The sequence below is a fragment of the Spodoptera frugiperda genome, chromosome 6, assembly GCF_023101765.2.
Source record: "Spodoptera frugiperda isolate SF20-4 chromosome 6, AGI-APGP_CSIRO_Sfru_2.0, whole genome shotgun sequence".
In the NCBI taxonomy this organism is placed as follows: Eukaryota; Metazoa; Arthropoda; class Insecta; order Lepidoptera; family Noctuidae; genus Spodoptera; species Spodoptera frugiperda.
Window position 1 is genome coordinate 38,450 of NC_064217.1, and position 22,786 is coordinate 61,235.

The window sequence follows — 22,786 nt, forward strand, 5'->3', positions numbered from 1 at the left end:
CTAAAATCATCCTGGTGGACACAGTCAGTACCTTTGTATAAGTGTGCTCTCAATAGAACCTTCGGAGCCCCATCTGAACAACACCTGTTATAACATTATAATATCCTTAAAGATCACAATCCACTCCAATGTCCTCTAGTGACGTATTCATGAGAATGACTGATATAATTCCAGTGCAGGGCACAACTTGCGCAGTGATATTACTACCATCATCCTCCATTAAATTAATGAGTGCTATCGTTTTTGCATGGCTTCCTTTGTCGGCTGGTGACTGCAGTGTTTTCCCATTATTATATCCTCTACCATGATATGTAGCCTTATTTTCAAGTTTACTGTATAAAATTATTTTTATATGGATACTACTTGCTACTACGTTTGATTTAAACTCGGATCTTATGAACTTTGTTTCTGGAGATCCCTAATTATGATTACTTCTAGCGGTTCCTTGAGAGCAAATGGTAATCATTCCACAAGTTTGCCGACTAGGGCAACCGACCAAGTTTGATTAATTGACCTTTAACCTGTGTGTATAGTAAATGACTTGGTGTAATTGCAGCTCAAATTATTCCGATTAATCCACACAAGTTAAAAACACCAAAAACATCCTCATTATCATGAGTATAGAATATGTTCTGTTTCATAATAATCTATAACTTTGTACCTTTGTTTCCAGGTACAGTTGAAGGTGGGCCTCCGTACAGAATGCCGCCGGCGCCCGAGGCGGCGCTGCCCGGCGCCCCCGCTCCTTCTCTGCCGGCCGCACTACACACACATTCCAACAAGTTCCCTGTAAGTACTGGATTATCATCATACATTGTAATATTCGGATGTAATTCTTGAACGTGCCTGTTATACTTATTTGTCTACACAATTACCAGTTTTTATCAACGGACATATTAATCTTCTATAGAGATCCATAAGTATCGTTTTAAAAACTTTCACCTTTTACCTTAAATGGTTTTGTTATAACACTGCTACAAATTAGTAAAGCTTTTGTCATTCACATCACAATAGTTGTTATCGCTAAAAATACGGCCATCCTAAGTCTCACATGGTATAATTATAATCCTTCATTTCCTACTTTGATCAGAAGTAGTAGCAATATAATTTTCAGATTTCTGTCTATCTTTCAATAGGCTATTTAACTAATAAACCATCTCCATTATACTCCGTACAAAGATCTCTTCCTCTCTTTCTCTTTCAAAATCCCCACAATATCCTGATCATGATTTAAGACTTGAAAAGTTGAAACGGGATATTTCCTATGTTTATTAATTTCTGCGAGTTTCCGATATTTCGGCACTATTATAAGCGCCATGATCATGGAGGCCTGGAGGCACCGTTCATGCGTGTTTTAAAAACATGGTAAATATCTCGTTTCAAGTTCTAATGATATTCAGCATGATTCTTCACAGTCATTTACATCGACATCTACACCCCATACGAACAGTTTGTCCCTGTCCATCCCTCCGTCACTCAGGCAAGTGACGGGCAAGTCCGCTAGTTAAGTGGCTGGACTGGCTCAGTCGACTCGCCTCGGGTTAGTGACATGCGAGTTATGTGTCGTGTCGTATATTTAGATCGCTCCTGTATACGATAAATTGTCTATCGTAATGGCGACACTTTTTTTTTTCTTAGTAGAAGAAGAAGCCTATGTGGAAAATTTTGTTGTTATATTTTGAGGTTCGGTTCGTTGGATTGTTGAAATATATGTTTTTGTCAATAATAGGTATAGTTAATGTGTCTAAAGTATTATTTTATGTTTGCTATAACATTTCATTCTTGGGATTGGTCAATACTGCATAATAACTTCGTACTTTATCGTACTGCTACTGCAAAATACAAATGTAAACAATACTGCAAAATACAGAATACTGTACTGCAAAAAAACACTTCGTACTATATCGTAGCCGTAGTGCTCAAGTAAGCGTAAATTATTCAGACAACTTACTCCACATTATAATAAGCTTTATTACCAAACCACTTTTCTTTTTCATGGTGCATAAAACTAAAGTACCTGCGCCGCTCCATTTACATGCAATAAACAAATCGTGATTGGATCCCAGTAATATCCGCGATTTCTCCAATACATGAGAATTTGTATTTTTTGCTTTGTATGGAGTCTGGGTGAAAGTGCTTCATTGTTACATAGCTCATCTACAAGTGAGACGTGTGTGATTTGATCGGAAATCTCTTTAATTTTTGTTTTAGTGTTGCATTTTGTGTTTTGGATTATTGTTGAGGTGAGAATTTTGCTTTTTTGTGCTGTCTCGTTATATGTATAGTTTTCATTTTGATCAGCATCATCTTCTGTATGTGTGACGGGAGATTTTATTTATTTATTTTGGCAACTTAACCACAGTCAGCTACGTCAGTAACAATCCTGTTTTCTTATGTTATAAGTCGGTAAACAAGCAGACGGATCACCTGATGGTAAACAATAGCCGCCGCCCATAGACACCCGAATCACCAGAAGCGTAACAAGTGCGTTGACGGCCTTTTGGGGTTATGAATTTAAGGATTGTTGAGGAATTGTTGGTAAAGACAATAACTGGACGTCCGGTAAGCTCACTTACAAATTTTTCACGTCGGTTTTCTGCGGGACCATGGTATCAATCCAGTCGAGCCAGCCCATTCGTGCCGAACCATGGATCTCCCACACTAGTATTTTAAACGATAATAATTAAGATCAAACTTTACTTCTCCATAACCTACAACATAAACATCAGGGTTTCTTAATGCTGCAGCCATTTCAAGACCTCCCCAGAAGACTTGTATAGATACGTGACCGTTTAATGAATCCCACCCAAAACATAAATGTGAAAGGATGCCAAGTTCGATAATATTGGAATGCTTCGCCTATAAAAGAAGTGAGATCTAAATAAGTACCAAGTTCCATACACAGACCTCAGTTAAAAATGATATAACAAGTTGGCAAGTTTTCACACACTTTGTTATAATATAAACCTACTAAACGCAATGAGTCAAGTATATAATTTTCTATTAAAACTTGCCAAGTTATATCATTTTTAACTGAGGTCTGTGTATGGAACTTGGTACTTATTTAGATCTCACTTCTTTTATAGGCGAAGCATTCCAATATTATCGAACTTGGCATCCTTTCACATTTATGTTTTGGGTGGGATTTCATTTATTTTTGTAAGGTTTATTTTCTTTTTTTCTTATTTTACTTTACTTTGACTAAATACAAACCTTCGTAACGAATTTTAGGTCAGTACGACCATTGGAAGATATAGATAATTTTTTTGTTTTAGTTCCTTAGGGGTATGAATTTATACCTTCATTATTTTTAAAACCGACTCACACTTGGCCATTTTCAGATTTTTTCCTTTACCTTGACCTAAAGACCTACCTCCATGCCAAATTTCAAGTCAATACGACCATTGGAAGTGGTCTAGGTTTTTGATGAGTGAGTGAGTCAGTCAGTGAGTGTATAGTAAAAATAGCGATTTTCTGACGTCAATATCTCAAGACTTACAATAGGTACATTAATGAAATTTTGTATTTTAGATAAGTAAGTAGATCTCAACAGATACTAGAAATTTCATATGCGTAGATAAAATAGATTTTGAGTTATAGGTGGGTCGAACTTGGCCCGAAATGGTTCGTGTAATATAACCCACGGTTTTTTGCTCGAACTTGGCGGACACACTGCCGTGTGTCTAGATGAACGTCCACCTTTGCCTCCATTTTATCTACGCCTTAGACAATCCTAATTGTGTTTATACATGTTAATACTAAGTGCTAAGTACCATTGCATTCTAGGCAAATTGCCAAGGCTTTGTTTATAGGAAATGGTCGTGAGGTTGAGACCCATGCTTACTTAGGTACTTATTACCCATCGTCCCGACAATCTACATAATGATATATGTAAAGAAAGTTACTGGAATCATGGACGCTATCGAATTTACGATCTCATGAATATACACAAATATTCAGAACTGTAGTGTAGGTGCACGGAATGAATTAGCAATTTGATGATTATTATTTCTCTAGCTGATTTACTTTTCATTTGTTTATCTATTCACCCCTCATTGGTATCCACTACAAAGGTTCAAACTAAGAAAACTCAAAGTCAAAAAAACCTTTATGAATATATCTTTTAACATATTATTTATAGTACCTAAACTCCAATATTTGTTCCATTCTGGAGCTGCGGACTACCTAGCAAGTTTACCGGGGATCCGGCTCAAAGAGCAGGAGTGGGAACAGGGTGCTTTTTAATCTATAAGAGCCTGACACAATCTCTCGCCTTGCCCAAGGCGGAGAAGACATTGAATGATTTTCCCCCTTGAAAAAAGTATTTGTTCCATGGGAATCAAATGTATTTAATACTACTACGATCTTTAAATTCTTATCTTGCTCGGTTATGTCACTATTTTGAAACTGTTCCAGTATCTCGATACATATACGACTATAATATCATGAAGACATATCATTAATCAAGTTTTTCTCTCAACAGATAGAACGCGAAGTGATCCTATCCTCGGGAGACAAGAACTCCAAAGTGCCGATACTGCAGGAGGCGAGGAAGAGGGGCAGACTCGGTGCTGTGGCTCCAGACACGCCACCCAAAGCACTCTCAGCTTGGACACATTCTGAGGTAAGTTTTAAAGAGTCCTTAACCTACATACATTAAACAATGTTCTGTAAACATGGTAACTTTTGAGTGATTCATTAACTCGTCCCACATGCCTATGGCCCATTTGGGACGCCTTGCAGAAAATCAAAATAAATATTATGTCGTGGTAAAAGTGTTTTACGGAAATGGAAAATGCTGGTAAATTTTTTTTCTACTATATGATACATTACGATTTTACAAAGTAGAGGTGAATTATGTATATTTTATGTTTTTAAGCACTGGGTAAAGTTATTAACCTAGAATATAAAGATACTTCTATTCTTCTTAGAATATAAATATTTAGGATCTATCTTACCCTCGAGGAATCTACATCAGAATCGCGACTTCCAATTCTATAGACTATAATCAACCTAGTCAACTTTAAAATGGAACCGTGACCACTATTGCCGTATATGGTCACTGGCCATCGTATTCCACTTTCTTGTACCATGAATAATAACTAAACAAACTGATTACAGACTCTAGTCTAGATATCTAACCTCACAGTACCTAGTAATCTGTATAACTTAGTGTTAAAATGATCCACAATGCAGTCTAGGGTCGTCAAAAAGTACTAAGTTTTGTCTTGTCTATAATAAACTCAAGTATAATCAATTAAGGTCCAAATTACTCTGGCTATTAGGCCATGAAATTACTTTTTTATAAAGTTAAATAACATTTCGTTACGCTTCGTGTCTATAGCTAATGGGTTAAGCAGGTGGGGTTGTTATTTAATTTGAAGATACAAACACTTCTGATTGTCAAAAATGCCTCTTCAAAATGTCCACATACCCTTTAGTTTTATCCAATGACTTCTCCGGGTCGGCATCAGCCCTACTGGGCCCTATCCGTGATGGCTCTCTCTGATATGCACGCGGAACCTAACCTATGTATCCACCCACATTTTTGACTAGCTTCAGCAACAGTTAAGACTCTGTATACAAAATATGAATAAAGTTAGTTAACCCTAAAATAATTTCCTTGGCTGGCTAGTAACAATGAGGTATTTCAATAATAATATGCTACTTGCAAACAAACATAAACATTTGTTTTTAAAACATTAATTATTTACAAGTTTACCATCCCTAAACAAACCTACTTACTGTTCGATCGAAACAATAACCATAAACATCGATAGTCTAACGGATTTTATCGACAAATTACACCTCACTAGTGACTAGAGCTGCCTCCAACTGTACTTTATTAATCGATATTTTACTAGCCGACATGGATGGTTAGTCGCGGCCTTATAGTCGAGATGAAATTGGGTTAGCTTTGAATAAAGGCTATTAAAAGTAACCTACAAACATGGTGCCTTTATATACTTTGACTTGTATTAACTAAAACAACGGTGCACTCCCGTTAATTATATTGAGAAAAGCTCTAATCACTAATTTCGAGTCACACAGGGATTCTTCCTCATGAGCAGCGCGTGGACGCGGCGATATAGCGCAGCCTTCTGTTATTTTAGTTTATTTAGTATATCTCACGATAGTTATTAGAAAAATATAGATTTTAACCGATTCTACTCGAATAAAAAATCTTAAATCGTTTAGACCCAACTTAACTTCACAACCACCTCTTAATTTTATATTCTTACAACATTAATATCTCGCACGACGCGATACTTCTTTCACATTGCACTGTTTGCGATCACAAATAGATTTTTAATTTCAATTTTATTTACCAAACATACTCTTTACCTACACTGACCACATTCTATTTTACACCCAAAGCAATACATAGCCATTAACCATTAACCCCATGAACATAAAGAGAATTTCCACCTTTTCCTGCAAGCTATCTAGCGTGAAGCCTCAACAGTTCCTTGTTCCAAACACCGTGTTATCCCTATCTCCGGCGTAATCTCCACATTTGTGATGTAATTACCACTTTAGATTGTGATCTCAGGTTCAACTAATTCACTTCCTTTGTTAAACTAGGTTCTAACTTTGATTAAATGTAATGTAAGTTCATTCATGTGAGTTTTAAAGGAAAATTGACGATTTATGTTAATGTTTGATGATGATTAATATGTAGGTATCTATAGCTGTTCAGTCGTTTAATCAGTTCTTAAAAATGAACTGTCTATTACTTTTTGTTTAATAATTTAAAAAGCTTTGCTCTATAGTACTATGTGCTAAATTACCCCCTTTCCCAATCCCCGATTCCCTAACTAAACATTTAAATTCCTAACCCCCAAAACGCACTTGTAACGCCTCTGGTGTTTCTGGTGTCCATAGGCGGCGGCGATTGCTTACCATCAAGTGATCCGTCTGCTCGTTTACCGGCTTATACCATAAAAATAATATATTAAACGTATAAGATATCAATCACTGACTTTCATATATTAGATACCATTGACACGTTATAGGTTTTCCAATCTCACCGCTCGGCTGCGAACGTAAACCCATAAAAGCTAACAATAATCTTGCATTGTCTTACGCTATGTTCTTGTAAAAATATTTATAGTTTAAATTAAAACATTTTATATTACAAAACCTTAACATAATATTGTATAAAGATTATATTCTAGGCTTACAAAATATTTTTTCCTCATCGCTATGCGAAAATGCCGCGTCGGTCACTGCCTTCATTCTGCGCAAAACAATAATATACAATTGCTTATCCATTTTAAACCTTATGCTTATTAATTTAAGGTTGTGCTAAAGGACGTGTGGATGTATCATGCACTTGGACATCCAAGGTCGGGAGTGAGGTAGTGACGTCACTATACGTGGTTTGATTGTCAATTTTTGAATAAAGTTGACTAGGAAACATATAGGGATATGTTGTAATTATTTTAATAAGGACACCTACGATAACGCTACCAAAAGATGAGATCAGAGAGCAGCTAGTCTATTCTGTAATTTGCAATTCAAAAGATCGAAGGGAACTCGATCGCGGTCCGCCATGTCATTGGTTGTGAGAATAATCTCGACAAATGATAGGCGAGAATATAATTGAGCTCACTTCGAAAGTTTGTTAAATTGATAGTTACAGAATTGTCTAGTATATACTTCATACATCATAGAATATTAATTTGTCCTAATGTGGCCTGAGATTTTGCTTTAAAACTATTTCAATAAATAGAGTCAGGACATCTTTTAAAAGCATTTTAACATTAATCAACGAATGTAAATGAAACAAAGCACGTATGAAAGAAATTAGTCATTTGGGATTTCATTGTTTCTGCCCACAGCAGTAGAACTCAAGCGTAACAATTTGTCATGTATTTATTTATTTAGTCAGTCTTTGCATCATAAACATTAAAACGTATACAGTTGGAAAGAAAGATAGAAAGAGAGAGGGAGACCAAAGAAAAAATGACCAAGAGTGAAAGACCAGAGAAAGAAGGACATATTGTGCTAACCCAAAGTAACTAGAGGCAGAGGTAGGAAAAAGTTAGGGACCTTTTGTTATAATGACATCACATGCATTATCAAATAATGATACAGGCGCTGATACTAACAATAATCCCGTAATGAATGAATCTTTAATAGATAATATTAATGCTATCAATAGATACCACGATAAAGTATTCTAGGCATCTAAATCGTTCGTAGATAAGCCTGTAGATGGCGTTATTAGTGAAAATATTTTCAGGTTTCATATTGAAGAAGTAGACTCAGATACAAAACATAAATAAATGCTTTAAAATCTATAAAATGTCTACCAAAAAGGTTCTGACTCGTGAAGGATTTGAACCTCCGCCCTCCGATGGTCAAGATTTGAATTATATCGGCGCTCTAACCTACTGAGCTAACGAGTCTTGCTACACACAGCCCAAAATAGTCGACCAGTACAGGGAAAATGACGTCAGCATTACTCATACACAAATATACAACAATCTAGTGCCAAAAAAATATGCATCGTACCAAAATCTAGATCTACATTTGCAGAACGCGAATACCCACTATTTACTTTTGCGTCAATGTTTATCTGCCCTGGGGTACACCTCAGCATAGAGAGTAGTACCTATCAGGATAGATCATTACGTTATTTTTTGGTAGAGTATCCTTTGGAAAATGACACAACAAGGATATTCTAATGCTTTCATTGTTGGGATTGTGAATTTGTAATAGAAGCAATAAAAGATACACTACCTGAAGGCAGAAAAATATTAAAGTATATTTCTAAAATAGTTAAGAACGACAAAAAAGAAATCTGACTCGTGAAGGATTTGAACCTCCGCCCTCCGATGGTCAAGATTTGAATTATATCGGCGCTCTAACCTACTGAGCTAACGAGTCTTGCTACATACAACCGAAATTGTCGACCAGTACAGGGAAAATTACGTCAGCATTACTCATACACCAATATCAATAATACCTAGACATTAAAAATAATGCTAGATAATTTTGTGAACAGCATTTGGCTTCACACCAAATCACACCGTATTGGCATACAAATATAATACTATTTGCAACAACAAATCTCTTAAGAGAAGTCCTAGCTAAATTATGAAATTGGTAATTAGAAGGCAGGGTAGTGGTTAATGCTCAAACCGCATGGAGCAAGCATTGTGATTAATGCTCAAACCTTCTCTGTGTGAGAAGAGGCCTTTGGCTAATAGTGGCCACTTATAGGCTGATGATGTGATGTGATGTGTAGTGGTTGCTGTCGTTGCAGTCGTTGCAGTCAACCAAGAAGCCTTCTTTCAGCCCTTACCAATTCCAATTTTGGGCCAGGCACCACCATAATATCATACCTTTTAAATTATCCTTCAAACAATATTACTCGTTTCATTGATCGTCGTCTTCCTCGATGGATAAGTAGCATTCAACAATTAAGTAAAAATGTAGCATGCTTTTTGTCTGGTCTTGTAATATTAGTTGCTAATACAATATTGTTTTGCATGGCACTTGAGCAGTTCAAGAGATAGACAAACTGAAAAATTATATAAAAAAGAGCAATCAATACATAAAAGTTCTGACTCGTGAAGGATTTGAACCTCCGCCCTCCGATGGTCAAGTAATGAATTATATCGGCGCTCTAACCTACTGAGCTAACGAGTCTTGCTTTGTGCAGGCGAAATTATTCACCGATATCGTAATTGTGACGTTATTTCGCTATTACTCACGCTAGTATCAGTAGATAATATTATGCAAGAATGTTCTGGCGTCGCACCAAACTCGATGGAATGCCGGTACCAAAAAGTGCAATGGACAGAAGATCGGCACAGTCCCTGGATAAAAGATAAGATTATCTGCTATTATGAATATGAAGTTTATAATATCCATGATTATAAATGACTAGCAAACCCGGCGAACTCTGTTTCGCCACCAATGATTTTCCCTGATTTCCTGCTTTTCTCTTGAATACTTTTTTATAAACCTTACGGAGTCCGAGACCTTTCCAATGAATGCAAACCGTGAAATTTGATCATGCGTGGAGTTATGGCGTCAGGAAGGAAAACCCGACTTCTTTTTTGGTATAAGCCGGTAAACGAGCTGACGTATCACCAAATGCAAATCTATGCTGTTGCAGCTGCTTTCGTTAGAGCAATATTTTCATTATCAGTTTCACATTTGTAATTATTTGGATTTTAAATGAGTTTGGTGTGACGCCAAGCCATTCTTGCATAATATTTTAATGTATTTTTTGTCTATGAGTAATTGTGAAATAACGTCACAATTACGATATTGGTGGCTAATTTCGCCTGTGTGAAGCTAGACTCGTTAGCTCAGTAGGTTAGAGCGCCGATATAATTCATTACTTGACCATCGGAGGGCGGAGGTTCAAATCCTTCACGAGTCAGCTTTTTTATTGTTCTAGTAATTTTAATTGGAAAAGTTTTCACAGATTTTCCTTACATTCTCACTATCATTCAAAGTTGCGTCTCGACTTCAACATTTTTGTGCCATAATTACAATGTTTTATGTTTATTATCTTAGGGTCAAATATAAAATCGATACTAGTACCTACCTATAATTGTAGATAAATGATAGATAATTTGAAGCTCTACCGTCTTCTACCATATCTGTTTAAGCTTAAAACGTGCAAGATGATCTATAAAGACTTTATAGTCTTTATAGATAACCTTATTAAGAAATATTAAATTATTATATTAAGAAAAACTTATTAAATTTTACCAAAAAGGTTCTGACTCGTGAAGGATTTGAACCTCCGCCCTCCGATGGTCAAGTAATGAATTATATCGGCGCTCTAACCTACTGAGCTAACGAGTCTTGCTACATACAGCCGAAATTGTCGACCAGTACAGGGAAAATGACGTCACGATTACTCATACACTTTAATAGCAGCCGATACTTTAGTCTAGTAACAAAAAAATTGGCTACTTATCAAAATCTAGACATTGAAAAATTATTGTAAGATTTTGTTTTACATTTTCTTACAAGAAACGAATGCTGCAGTGAGGCTGACAAAAAACTCATCTAATTCTGTGCCAATAATCCCAGCGGTCAGAAGGACAACTCCTTGTGAGTAGCACTCAATATCAACCTGTTTCTTCAATGTATTTAACCGACTTAAAAATATAAGGAGATTCTCTGTATGACCTGTATGTATAATAATTATGTATGTATGGTTGGTTTGTGCGCGATTATCTCACGATTGGTCGAACCGATTTTGATGCGGTTTTCAGAAAAGTATTTGTTACACTTAGAAGCAGGTTTTAATATATTAACCGCTGGTTGAAGTCGGTTTTCTGAAACGTAATTTACTAAAAAATATTTCTAATACAGATTCGTTTTCACTAAAGAGAAATACGTATATTGTAGATGTCGAAAGGACAATAAAAAAATCAAGAAATGATTTTCAAAATGTTTAAGAATCCCACTAAAAGGTTTGACTCGTGAAGGATTTGAACCTCCGCCCTCCGATGGTCAAGTAGTGAATTATATCGGCGCTCTAACCTACTGAGCTAACGAGTCTTACTACAGGATGGTGAAATTATCCAGCACTATCGTGAAAATTACGTCACAATTACTAATCAGTTGCAGTGAATATGTTATAGGTATAAATAGATAGATTTCATTTGCATTATGCAATAATCAAATAACTATTGGTAATGCAATATTTTGTCCTATTCAAATCCCTGCAAGGTCTAATTTTAAACTAATTCGCCTTAACTTCTGATTGACTACATAGCATGATTTTAGTACGAAGGTAAATGTTTTGAAACTATTCATTGTTTCTAAAATACAGAGTATAATAAACTCCAAACTGAAATTAAAAACCCTCCAGAACCTAAATTGCTAGACTAGGCCTTAAAACGTGAGTCAGAAGTGGGATTTACCCCCACCACCAAAGAGGAAAAGATAATTAAAATATTGTATTTATCGCTATCAATGTGCAGTGAAAATAATATCAATAGGTATCGCTTGGTAACGCAAGCCACAACAAATGAGGGTGAATCATACTAACATCAAAACAAATCATATGATAAGAAGTATCAGTAGTACCACTTTGAACAAATGACAGTCGGAAAATCGGAATGAAAATACAAAGTGAATCTTTTATATTAAATTCCGGCATTATTTTCTTTTGGGTCTAATTAGTATCCTGTGTTGTGACTTTGTCTTTTAGTATGGAGAAATCTTTACTTGCTTTACTTTTATTCTTATTTATTGTTTTAAGGACAATAAGTTTCCTAAATTTTTATAATAACTATCGTGAGACATACAAAATTAACTAAAAATCACGATTTACTCACATATTATTAATGGAGAAAAGCTCTACTAGTTTCGAGTCACAGAGTGACTCTTCATCTTCATCATGTGAGCAACGTGCGCAGACGCCGTGACATCGCGCACCCTACTGTAGGCTGTGCGATGTTATCCATGTCCATTAATACGGGAGCAAACCGTGATTTTTAGTTAAAAAGTTTCCTTCTACTTCTATACATACCAAGAACAATATTTACCCTTTACAAATAGAAAAATGACTCACCAAATCCTAAAACTTGATAATAATGAAGTTTCTAATTTTCCTTAAATACAACTATTGGACTTCTATGTTTACTTTGCAGTGGCTACGGTGTGACGTCACTATGACGTCATATACACGCTAGTGGTTGGGTTTTTCACCATCACAAAGCAAGACTCGTTAGCTCAGTAGGTTAGAGCGCCGATATAATTCAAATCTTGACCATCGGAGGGCGGAGGTTCAAATCCTTCACGAGTCAAACCTTTTTATTAGACTTTTTGTTAATTTCTAAGTTTTTTCTTCTAAATTACATTGCATTTTGAGTTGATTTACTATATTCCTTTGTTACTTTATTTTAAAAATTTCAAACTGGAGCTAAAAAGCCAATTAAGACAGCTACTAACCACAAAAAAACTTCAATAAATGGTTAATTTAATGTATAAAAATGTAACATGTTTGAAATCCGTTCACTACATCAGTGGCATAAGTAAATAAACGACAAAACAACCTTCAAACAGGTCCCAACAAGTTAAGCAGAAATGGTACAAACGTGACTAGAATCCTGCCTGGAATTCCAATTACTCAGACTAGACTGAAACACTTTATACCTGGATCCTATTAGAAAAATATGTAGCGCTTATTTAGCTCGGGGCAAACTGTTTACTGTGGACTAAATTCATTCGCAGTCGAGCCTAGAGAAGCATACACGATTAAATAAATTCTAGTTTACTTATGATAGTTTGTTTTATGGCATAGGGCAGACGAGCAGACGGATCACCGGGTAAGCAATTGGCAACACCGATGGTGACACTCGCTACACCAAAACTAGAAAGAAATACGTTGATACTTTTTGGATATTGAAGATTTAGGGATGGAGATGTAGGATAAACGACATGATGATAGTAATAGATTAAATTAGTCTGTGAATTTTGATGCGAGTGTGGTTGAATGTGAGTTGTGTTGAAGATCGAGCTCAGTAGCACAGTGGAGTGTTATTGGAGAGCAGTGGACGGAAACAGGCCGATGCTGATGATGTTGATGTGTGTCTTGTAAATGACTTACAAATCAGGAAATCGTACTGTTACCTAAAAAGGAATATTTGAATCAAGTTAAGATTAAATCAATCGGTTACTGAGCTAGTGTGAATTGATTTCAAAGACCCTATGACGATAATAAATTGACTGATTAGGTTTGTTCTGCAGTAATAGAACTTTAGTATAACCATAGAATTACTATAATAAGACAATATTATAAACATTACTTTTAGTACAGAAACATTATAAAAGCCTTAGTAACGGTTGAATTCTATCTTTAGTTTAAGAGTGGTCCCAAAATAGTGACCACATGTCCACTAGACGCCATTAGGCCAGTTCAAGTACGGACACCAAACAGTGTTAGTAAATGTTATGAAACCCAATAGGAGACGGTGGTATAAAATAACCCATAAAAATTCAATGTGCGCGCGCGCAGCACTGAGGTGCGTACGGAGAAACAACGGTTGTGTCGAGCTATAGTCGAACTGTACCGGCTTTATAAGGCGAATATTGTAACTATTACTGGTGAATATTGATATATTAAAAACACATACTAACTTACCACGTATGATAGATGAATCAGAAGCTGCGGACTACATAGGGGGTTTACAGGGGCTCCGGTTTAAAGTTGGAGTAAGAACGGGGTAGTTTTTAGTAAGTAACAGTCATTGGACGGTGTTTTCATGATTATATCTACTGTAGTTCCTGACTTACAGGAATTGCAGTGGTATGAGGATGAGGCGGGCTTGTTCCATTAAAAAAACTTTAATGTCACTGGACGATATTCCCTTCTCAAATTAAAAAGAAAGTGGAATATCTAACCTAATGATATAGGTAAAGATGATATTGTTATGTCATGTTGATATTAATGTCATCCGTAGTAAAACTTCAAACATGTGTTAAGAAAAGCAATGTAGTAAATGTACACACGACTGTACTCACAATAAAGGTCTCACAAGTATAAACACAACATTATCCAAGAAAGCTAAAGTTATTGTTACAGTTCATCTCATTGTTTAACTCGACGTTTTATAGAAAACAGTTTGCGAAAACATTTAATAGAGCACACAGACTACCTCGAAGGTTAAGTGGTCGCGTACGATTTTTGGGTCGGGCAAAGTATTACTGGGTTTTTTTCGACTTTTCGAAAATTTCTCAGTTGTAGCACATAGTCTGGAATAGTGTTCAGTATATGGCAATAGGTTCACCTCCTAATACATAGGAGTTATAACACGAATGTTTAAAAGTGAGTATACATTTTATAGCAGCACTAAGTACCTTAATTTGCACCTCAGACGCGACCTTGCATTAATACAACATAATTAAGGGACCTACGATACACATAATATTATGTAAAACGCATATTTACGCACCTACACTGCTACAACTTTAATCTCATACCAAAGCCAAAGCAATAACAGGTAATAGGCCTTTCGAAAACCCATCAAGCGGAAAATAATTAAGGATTAAGGAAGTTCCATGAAGTGTCTTGGAGCGTAACATCGATGGTTATTGATGATGGCACGTCACGGCCACATGAGTTATGGCACACGACTAGACATTATCAGAGAAATCGAGAAAGTTAGGAAATAGTAGGGGCAATTGATCGAGAAATAGTAAGTGACAATTGGTAGCATGGACAACTCTGAGTACGGACTCAGAGTCATTTAATGGTTACTTAACCCAGCCCTTAGCAATTGTTTTCGGAACAATAAAAATCGTTACTAAGGAATAGTTTAAGGAATCATTAAATGTCTTTCAGGCCCAAAACTTCAAGCCCAATAATCACTTTCACTGCTACTAGTATCAACACTAACTAACTACAACATTTTTATTAATAAAGAAAGACGATTAAAGAACCCTGTGGACTCCACAATTAAAACAAGAATTAAAATCCCTACAACTAAGAACTTCAACCATGCAACTCATTTAAAAATACATAACATATTTTAGTTTAAAGACAATAGTCCGTCTCAAGAAGAAGTTCTCACTCAAATAGAAGACGGTGCACACGGCTAAATATCAAGTTATTTAAAACCAGTATAAACTGACCGTCGAATGCGAGAAAAGATGGTACAAAGCGAGGCCATGATAATATAGCTAGACGTGTACAAGGCAAGACGTACAGGTAGGGAACACAATTCGTCATTCGTCATATACAAGCCTCGCCTCTCGTCGGGCGCACGGTCGGATCCAAGCGCACGCGCATCCGGTGTTGTGCGCACGACATCAGTAATATTTAGAACTTTATGAACTTAACTTGTGTTGTAATGTGAAGTGATTATTAAAATTAAAATGGTGGAATTCGCGCTGGAAAATGTTTGTATTTGATACCTTTGTTCTTTGTGTTTAGAAAATGTGTATTTCTGAGTAAAGGCTGTGTTGAGTCAGCTGTATCCGGTGTTCTGTGAGGGTGTGTTGTGTACTGGGCGAAGTTTTAATAAGTTTGTCGAGATTTAAGTGATTTGGTAAACGTATATAAGATTACAATGAAATGCTATTAAACTGATGTAGTCTGAGAAAGAATAATGGAAGACATTTAAGTTATGAAACATGAACTCATTAACGTTATATAAAATAATCACAAAGTAGTTAAAGAGTACATAAAATTACTTAGAGAAGTTTATTATGCAAGTATTATTACAGTGGATGCCATCACTGGCAATTAATAACTTTATTACACGAAAATATATAGCAAACAAACATAGCTCATTAGTCCACCAAACTTTCGATAGCATTTAGGCCACTTATTTTCTTAATTTCCATCTTTAATAATGCGCCTTTCACCAAAGTTACCACATTTACAGCTACGAAAAACACAGCTCCTAACAATCCGAGCTCCCTAACAGCCCATTGTGTGCGCTTCCCATGGCACGACTAACAATAACACACGATACTTAATACATACCGTTTCTCACGCAGAACCAGCAGGCTGGCACGTCTGGGGACGGCTTCAGACAGTACCACGAGCAGTACGGGTACATGAACCAAAGCCAGGGAGCTGTGCCCAGGAACATGCAAAACTACGACTCGCCCAAACCTCCCATACCAGCAAAGACCTACGGCAAAGTCGACACACCGAACAACTCACAGCTCATAACAGTGACCGTTGAAACTGGGAAAGACAACACAAGAGACGCCCCGAAGAGCACGAAGTCTGTCAGTAAAACATACCACACACTCAAAGATATGATCTCAAGCAGGTTTAAGAGTAAAGATGCTAATGATGGCGAGAAGAATAATGAACAAGAGCCGAGTTTGAATAACAGTGAAGAGAGAAAGAGACCAGAGAGGCCGGAGCCTGAACAGGTGACACCAAGAGAGAATGGACCGAGAAAAGTAGAGCAAGGAATATATGGGAGGCCAATGACACAGACGAGGCCGGAAATGCAGTACAGTCACGGCATCGCCAATAACATGGCGTATCCTAGTCCGTCACCACACAGGTATGACTCCTTGGTTTAATAGAGTAATGATATCCACTTCCTTCCCAACTTAAACCCGTTACGTTCTTATGCAATACTGTAACTGCATACGACGGTGGTGTTGCATTTCTAAACAGTGCTACCCAAAATATTTTATGACAGTCATTAATCCCATATATTAAAATAAAAAATACACACTCTAATAATATAGCAGCAATACTGTTGATAATAATATTATACGACACAGTAATTATATGCCATCTACACTGCATATGTGGGAACCTACCATTTAACATTCATTTTCAATCAGATAAGGAGTCAATTAAAACTGAATGAAATACCATTTATCAATTTCAATCAACAAATGTCTTAACAAAGACTCCAGTTTCATAGTTACACCTTCAACACAAGCTAGAGCTAATAATGATTAATGATGTAGAGGAGATTTTAATGATGTGGTTCGTTTATACCAGGCAACTGATGCAGCAGCAGCAGATGGTGCAGTCCCACATGATGATGAGCCCTCAAGCCAGGTCGCAGGAGATGCTGGCCAGTACACCTCACCGGCAGCCTCAAGCCTTGGGCGCTGATGCCTTATACCAGCAGTATGGGCCCCCAGGCCGAAGAAGTGCGCTGTATCAAAGGGACATGGAAGTTCGATCAATGGCAAATTTCACTTCATTGAAAACTGGACCTCAATCACAGGTAGACATAAGATACTATTTACAACAATATCAATCACATAAACTTGCAATTAAGACGCAGGTAGATTACCATGTAGATAAAAATGAATCGGTGTACAGTGTGTATAAGAGTACAATAAACTCATTTGCTGTAACAATAGACGTTTGAAACAATTAAAACATTGCGAATGGTTTTACTGACATGAATAGTGTTTGGAAAGCCAAATGTAAATGATTTATTAAGAAAAGTTGAAGTGGACATCGATATGAATTGAGATATTACAGTAATTATTTGAATAGAACTTACGAAACTTAGAGATCTGTAGAAATCAAATTACATTTTAACAAGTTAGAATTTTTAGCAAAAGTGACCTTAACAGTTTTAAAAAAGGTTGCAATTCAATTGACGTGGGAAATTCGTTAATTTCAAAATCCCTAACAAGATCAATCAATTCTCCTTTGAAATCGATGCCAGAACTGAAACAATTACAGAAAAGCGTGTTAAACAGAATCGTTACAAGTAATTCTAAGACACATTATTCAAACAGTACGTCCAACTGTCGTAACACTTGCAACACAAAGTCCCATGTTCTGTTCTCAGGTTGAGATAATGGTTCTCGAGCAATTAACGCCTTGTTCCCACGAGTGCGTAGCAATTATATTCAGTGTACAAAGCGCCTGCGCCGCCATCTTAGCAAAGATTTTTACTGGATTTATTGGAGCATTGTTCTCTTTGGCAAAGTACTTGTATTCGTCCAGTGTTTCTTTATTTACATTGTTAATTGTGATATCAGCTATAAGATTTATAACAGCAATTAATTACTCATTTATGTTTTTCCACTCATTCATTACAAAACTTTCATTTTCGTAAATATTTCAAAGGAAATGTGTCATCAACCCCTGCCATTATATTATTAAGAAACAACTGGGTAAAATATTTTTTCTGGTTAGTAGCACACCTGAGTAGGACAGCTGAAGTCGCTATAGTAAAATCAAAGCGCAAATTTTAAATTACCCATACGCTTTTTATAGACATTCGCATCTGCCAGCGTTGAGGAAACCAAACAACTTCGCACTTCCTTTAGCTGTTATAATATAACATGTTTTACAACGAACGTCTAAGGAATATCGTCTACTTTTATTACCACTTCCTCTACATAATGCGAACATATTTTCTACCAAAGCTAATATTAACAACGGCCATTGACTTGGTAGCCATTTGTTTCTTTTTGTATTTTACTAAACCATTATCATCATTCACTTTATATTGGCTAAAAATGTAAATATTATGTTTCCAGTTCGACAACTCACATTCAAGACCAGATCTCAGAAGTCCACAGCAATTAGAAAGAGAGATAGTGCGACAGAGAGGCTTTGTGGAAGGAAGACGGGCGGCTTCACATCCTCACCTATTAGACGAGCCACAACACCGACCAGAGGTCACAACTCCACAGATACACGATCCTGGAAGACGAAATTCCCATGGAAATCTCCTAGATCACACACCTAATGAACATCCACGGAATGGGGAAGAACGGGAATCTGATGATGGAGGCTTCCGAGCAAGACTAGCAGCTCAGGGTAGATCTAGTTATGAAGAGCGTATTAGAACAAGTGGGCGATCAATAGAATCACAAAGAATGCAGGATAATGTCTATAGAAGAACACCAGATAGTCATAAGGAGAGAAGAACTCCTGATAGCCATAAAGAACGGAGAACACCAGACATTCATAAGGAACGCAGAACTCCGGATTCAATAGGACATAAGAAGGATGAACCATCAACGTCACAAGAGAGGAACGATGAGAGTGCTAGTCAGAAGTCAGCTGATAGTGTTTATAACTCGAGTGGGAAGGCCGAGGCTTACAATCCACAGCCGTCTTCATCAAGACAAACTCCAAATAGAATAGAGGATCTCAAAGCACATGGGAAGAAAGGAGCAGGATCAGGGGCTAGCTCAGGTAAAAAATTAACATCAATTTAGTTCTCTCAGTCTATAAATTAAGTCTCTGTACATTTACTGTCTGTCTTCTTAATCACCATACTCCACCGCCATATTAAAATTTGTTACCTCATAAACATTTATGCCGATCGTAAATCTTTTCAAGTGATGCCCAAGTTGACGAAGTATGAAAGAAACAAATTACGCAGTCGTTAAAAACAAGTTTATTTATGTCTTTAATTGGTTACAGTGTATGTAAATCCGAACTTTTATGGAACCATTGACATTAATGCTTTACTTACAATACAAATCAAGTAACTAGTTTTATTGAAATTATAAAAAGGTATGCTTCCGTAATTCTTTATGGGTAGGGCTATCCGCTACATCAGCATTCAACAGAAACTTGTATTAAGTGTCTCCGAAAGCTATTAACTTTAAAATAATCCTAAGCCAATGTAATGAATACTTATTCTATTTTTAATCCCCCTTTGAAAATATTTCAGACTACGACAAGAATGGAGGACAGTCATCTAATGTGGACTCTGGGCGAGGCAGTGTGGCGTACTCCAGTGGTAGGCGACCAGAGCCCCTGCATGATACCTCAGCAGACTCTGATGCACAAGGAACCAGACAACCACAGCCTGGAACAAGCCAGCAGCCTCCAGGACAAAGTAAGATATTATTTATTGACGCTTTAGAAATACCATGCGAGACTATTATCAAGTACTTTTGCTCACCAAATGGCACTAGTGTATAACTCTCGTTCTTCGTCCAATTGGGAAATAGCTAGTGTCACACCATTGGACGTGCAATATTTTATAGCAACTGTGATTGGACGAAAAAATCTCTTCCTACATTTGCGCTACCTATTGAGCAAAAACAGGGTTCGGATAAACCTTTTAAGAGCATCATTACCAACCAGATTTAAAGATTTGTTCCATGTTTCCAGGTGCAGAGAACGACTGGGTGGAATGTGAGTTACGTCACATCCTGGAGCCGAAGCTGGCTGGCATGCGCCTGGACTCATCAGCTACATCCGACACTTCGGTCACACCACCACTGCCACCGCTATCTCCATCCTCAGATATGCATAAGAGAAATAGGTAAATACATTAACATTTATTGACAAATAGTAATTCATATATGTACATATTTTTCTATCAGATTCATCTTATATGTTAAGTGAAGATATTTTGAGAAAAATTGTACAAATACATACGTATTCTTTACAATAAAAATCAGAAGATTTACTTTTCATATCCATCTTAACCGTCAAACGCTTTCTATATTTTTCTGATTAGATTAGATACGGTACTCAACTCGTTTTACAAAGGTTTGGCATGACATTTTCTTTACTATTTTTGTTTTTTTCTTCAGTCTTCCAGGTCGATCATCAGAGTACCCAGACGAAAGGCGTCGTGGTCGCGAGTCACCGCGGTGGCACTCTCATAAGAAACACTCCTCTAAAAGAGATCATCACTATAAGAAACATTGTAAGTTTAAATAACTACTTACTCCTAGTTGGCCTTTTTTGTCTTTACGATTAACACAAATAGGGACTCACAGAAGATTTAGTGTCTTTACTGTCCTTCTAAAAATAAACTAAATCTTTCTGCCACCATTATGTAAAGTCATATTTAGGTAGACACGATAACCAGAACTACCTAAATACTAAATAACGATAAACTTTCCAGAACCATTTTAAAACAATTATTTATATGATTGACCTACAGATAAAAAAATCCCGGGTCGTGCACCTTACTTCTTAAAAGAACTAAAAAACTGTACATTACGCTTTCCAGACTGATGATATTCATAATGAACCTATTCTACTTCGCATTTACCTAATAGAACCTTCCCTTTTCCAGTATTTGGTCTAGACACCACCGATATGACGTCCACCACAACTAGGAGCTTGGATCTATCGTCTCTACTGGAAGGTCGGTCGGACAGTTCATCATCAGGCGACGCGCGCGCCATCCGGCGGCAGTTACGTGGCTTGGAGAACATGTACGCTGAAGTGCTGCAGCTGCTCGGAGTCAGGAAGCCAGCCAGCCTCGCTAAACAACCTACATGGGAATCTAGGTATGAACCAAAATAAACAATACAAAACAAGTATATGACAACAATAGAAAACACGTCATTGTGTCTCGCGTGGATCCACGTTTCAAACATACGAAGGGATAAAGTAAGATTAAATGAAAAAACGTAGCTAATTAAATTAACAGCACACTTAGCAATAAATCGCTGCAAGGCAACGGGGTTGTATTTTTATAATAACTACATACAAATTTAACTAAAAATCACGGTTTTCCCATGTACATACATACTAATGGTGGTAGGTAGCGCGACGTCACTGCATTTGCGCATACTGCTCATGATGAAGAGATCGTCTGTGACTCGAAACTATTATAATAGAGCTTTTCTCCATTAATATACGTGATTTAACCATGATTTTATGTTAACGTGGTTGTAATTAATAATTTTAATTACTGTTAAAATTCACATCTCTCCTTAAGAGTTTTATTTCCAAATTGTTAGCAGTCTCTCTTTTTATCATTTTAAATCATTCATAAAGTACAGTATGAGGTTCTAAGATACATGGCTATTATTTCCAGGTTATCATCAAAGCGTCGGTACGGCAGCATGTCCTCACTGCCCTCCAGCTCGGTGAGCAGTCGGCCGGTGAGGGACAAGAGACGGAGCTCCAACGACCACAGGAAGAAACATGACCTGAAGGTAAGTAAAACATCATCAACATTAATCACAATAAAGAACACATCTGTCATCAAAATCTCTTTTCTCCTAAAAAAAAATGACTTATTTACAAATAGCCATACCATACCATAGGTTGGTATTTTCAAGTCTCTAAAGGTATATTTTGTCGCCAGATTAGTTAGTATGTATTGGAACTGGTTGTCCCAACCCTAATCAGTTAGTCCCAAGGCTAATGCCGTTTACCAGGGTTCCGGCTCGAAAAACAGGCGTAGGAACAGGGTAGTATTTAGTCAGTAATAGTCTGACACTTCTTCTCGCCTCGCCCAAGGCGGGAGAAGTCATTGTCAGTTAGAGTCTGACACTCACTCTCGCCCAAGGCGGGAGAAGTCATTTTCGCCCCTCAAAAAAAAAACAGTTTTCTTTATCATTTACAGAATTTATTAACAAGTAA

The 22,786-nt window shown here is 36.8% G+C and overlaps 1 protein-coding gene across 2 annotated transcripts in view; it reads left to right on the forward strand.

Moving 5' to 3' along the window:
• Nucleotides 1-22,786, forward strand: part of LOC118267492 (PHD finger protein rhinoceros) — a 60,388-nt gene that overhangs the window by 34,745 nt on the left and 2,857 nt on the right. For both annotated transcript variants that reach the window (XM_050694135.1, XM_035581517.2), the window contains exons 3-12: nucleotides 674-789; nucleotides 4,484-4,624; nucleotides 16,489-17,012; nucleotides 17,465-17,696; nucleotides 18,973-19,636; nucleotides 20,121-20,288; nucleotides 20,567-20,720; nucleotides 20,995-21,110; nucleotides 21,486-21,702; nucleotides 22,236-22,356. In XM_050694135.1, the coding sequence (XP_050550092.1) occupies nucleotides 674-789; nucleotides 4,484-4,624; nucleotides 16,489-17,012; nucleotides 17,465-17,696; nucleotides 18,973-19,636; nucleotides 20,121-20,288; nucleotides 20,567-20,720; nucleotides 20,995-21,110; nucleotides 21,486-21,702; nucleotides 22,236-22,356 (2,453 nt within the window). The remainder of the gene's footprint in view (nucleotides 1-673; nucleotides 790-4,483; nucleotides 4,625-16,488; nucleotides 17,013-17,464; nucleotides 17,697-18,972; nucleotides 19,637-20,120; nucleotides 20,289-20,566; nucleotides 20,721-20,994; nucleotides 21,111-21,485; nucleotides 21,703-22,235; nucleotides 22,357-22,786) is intronic.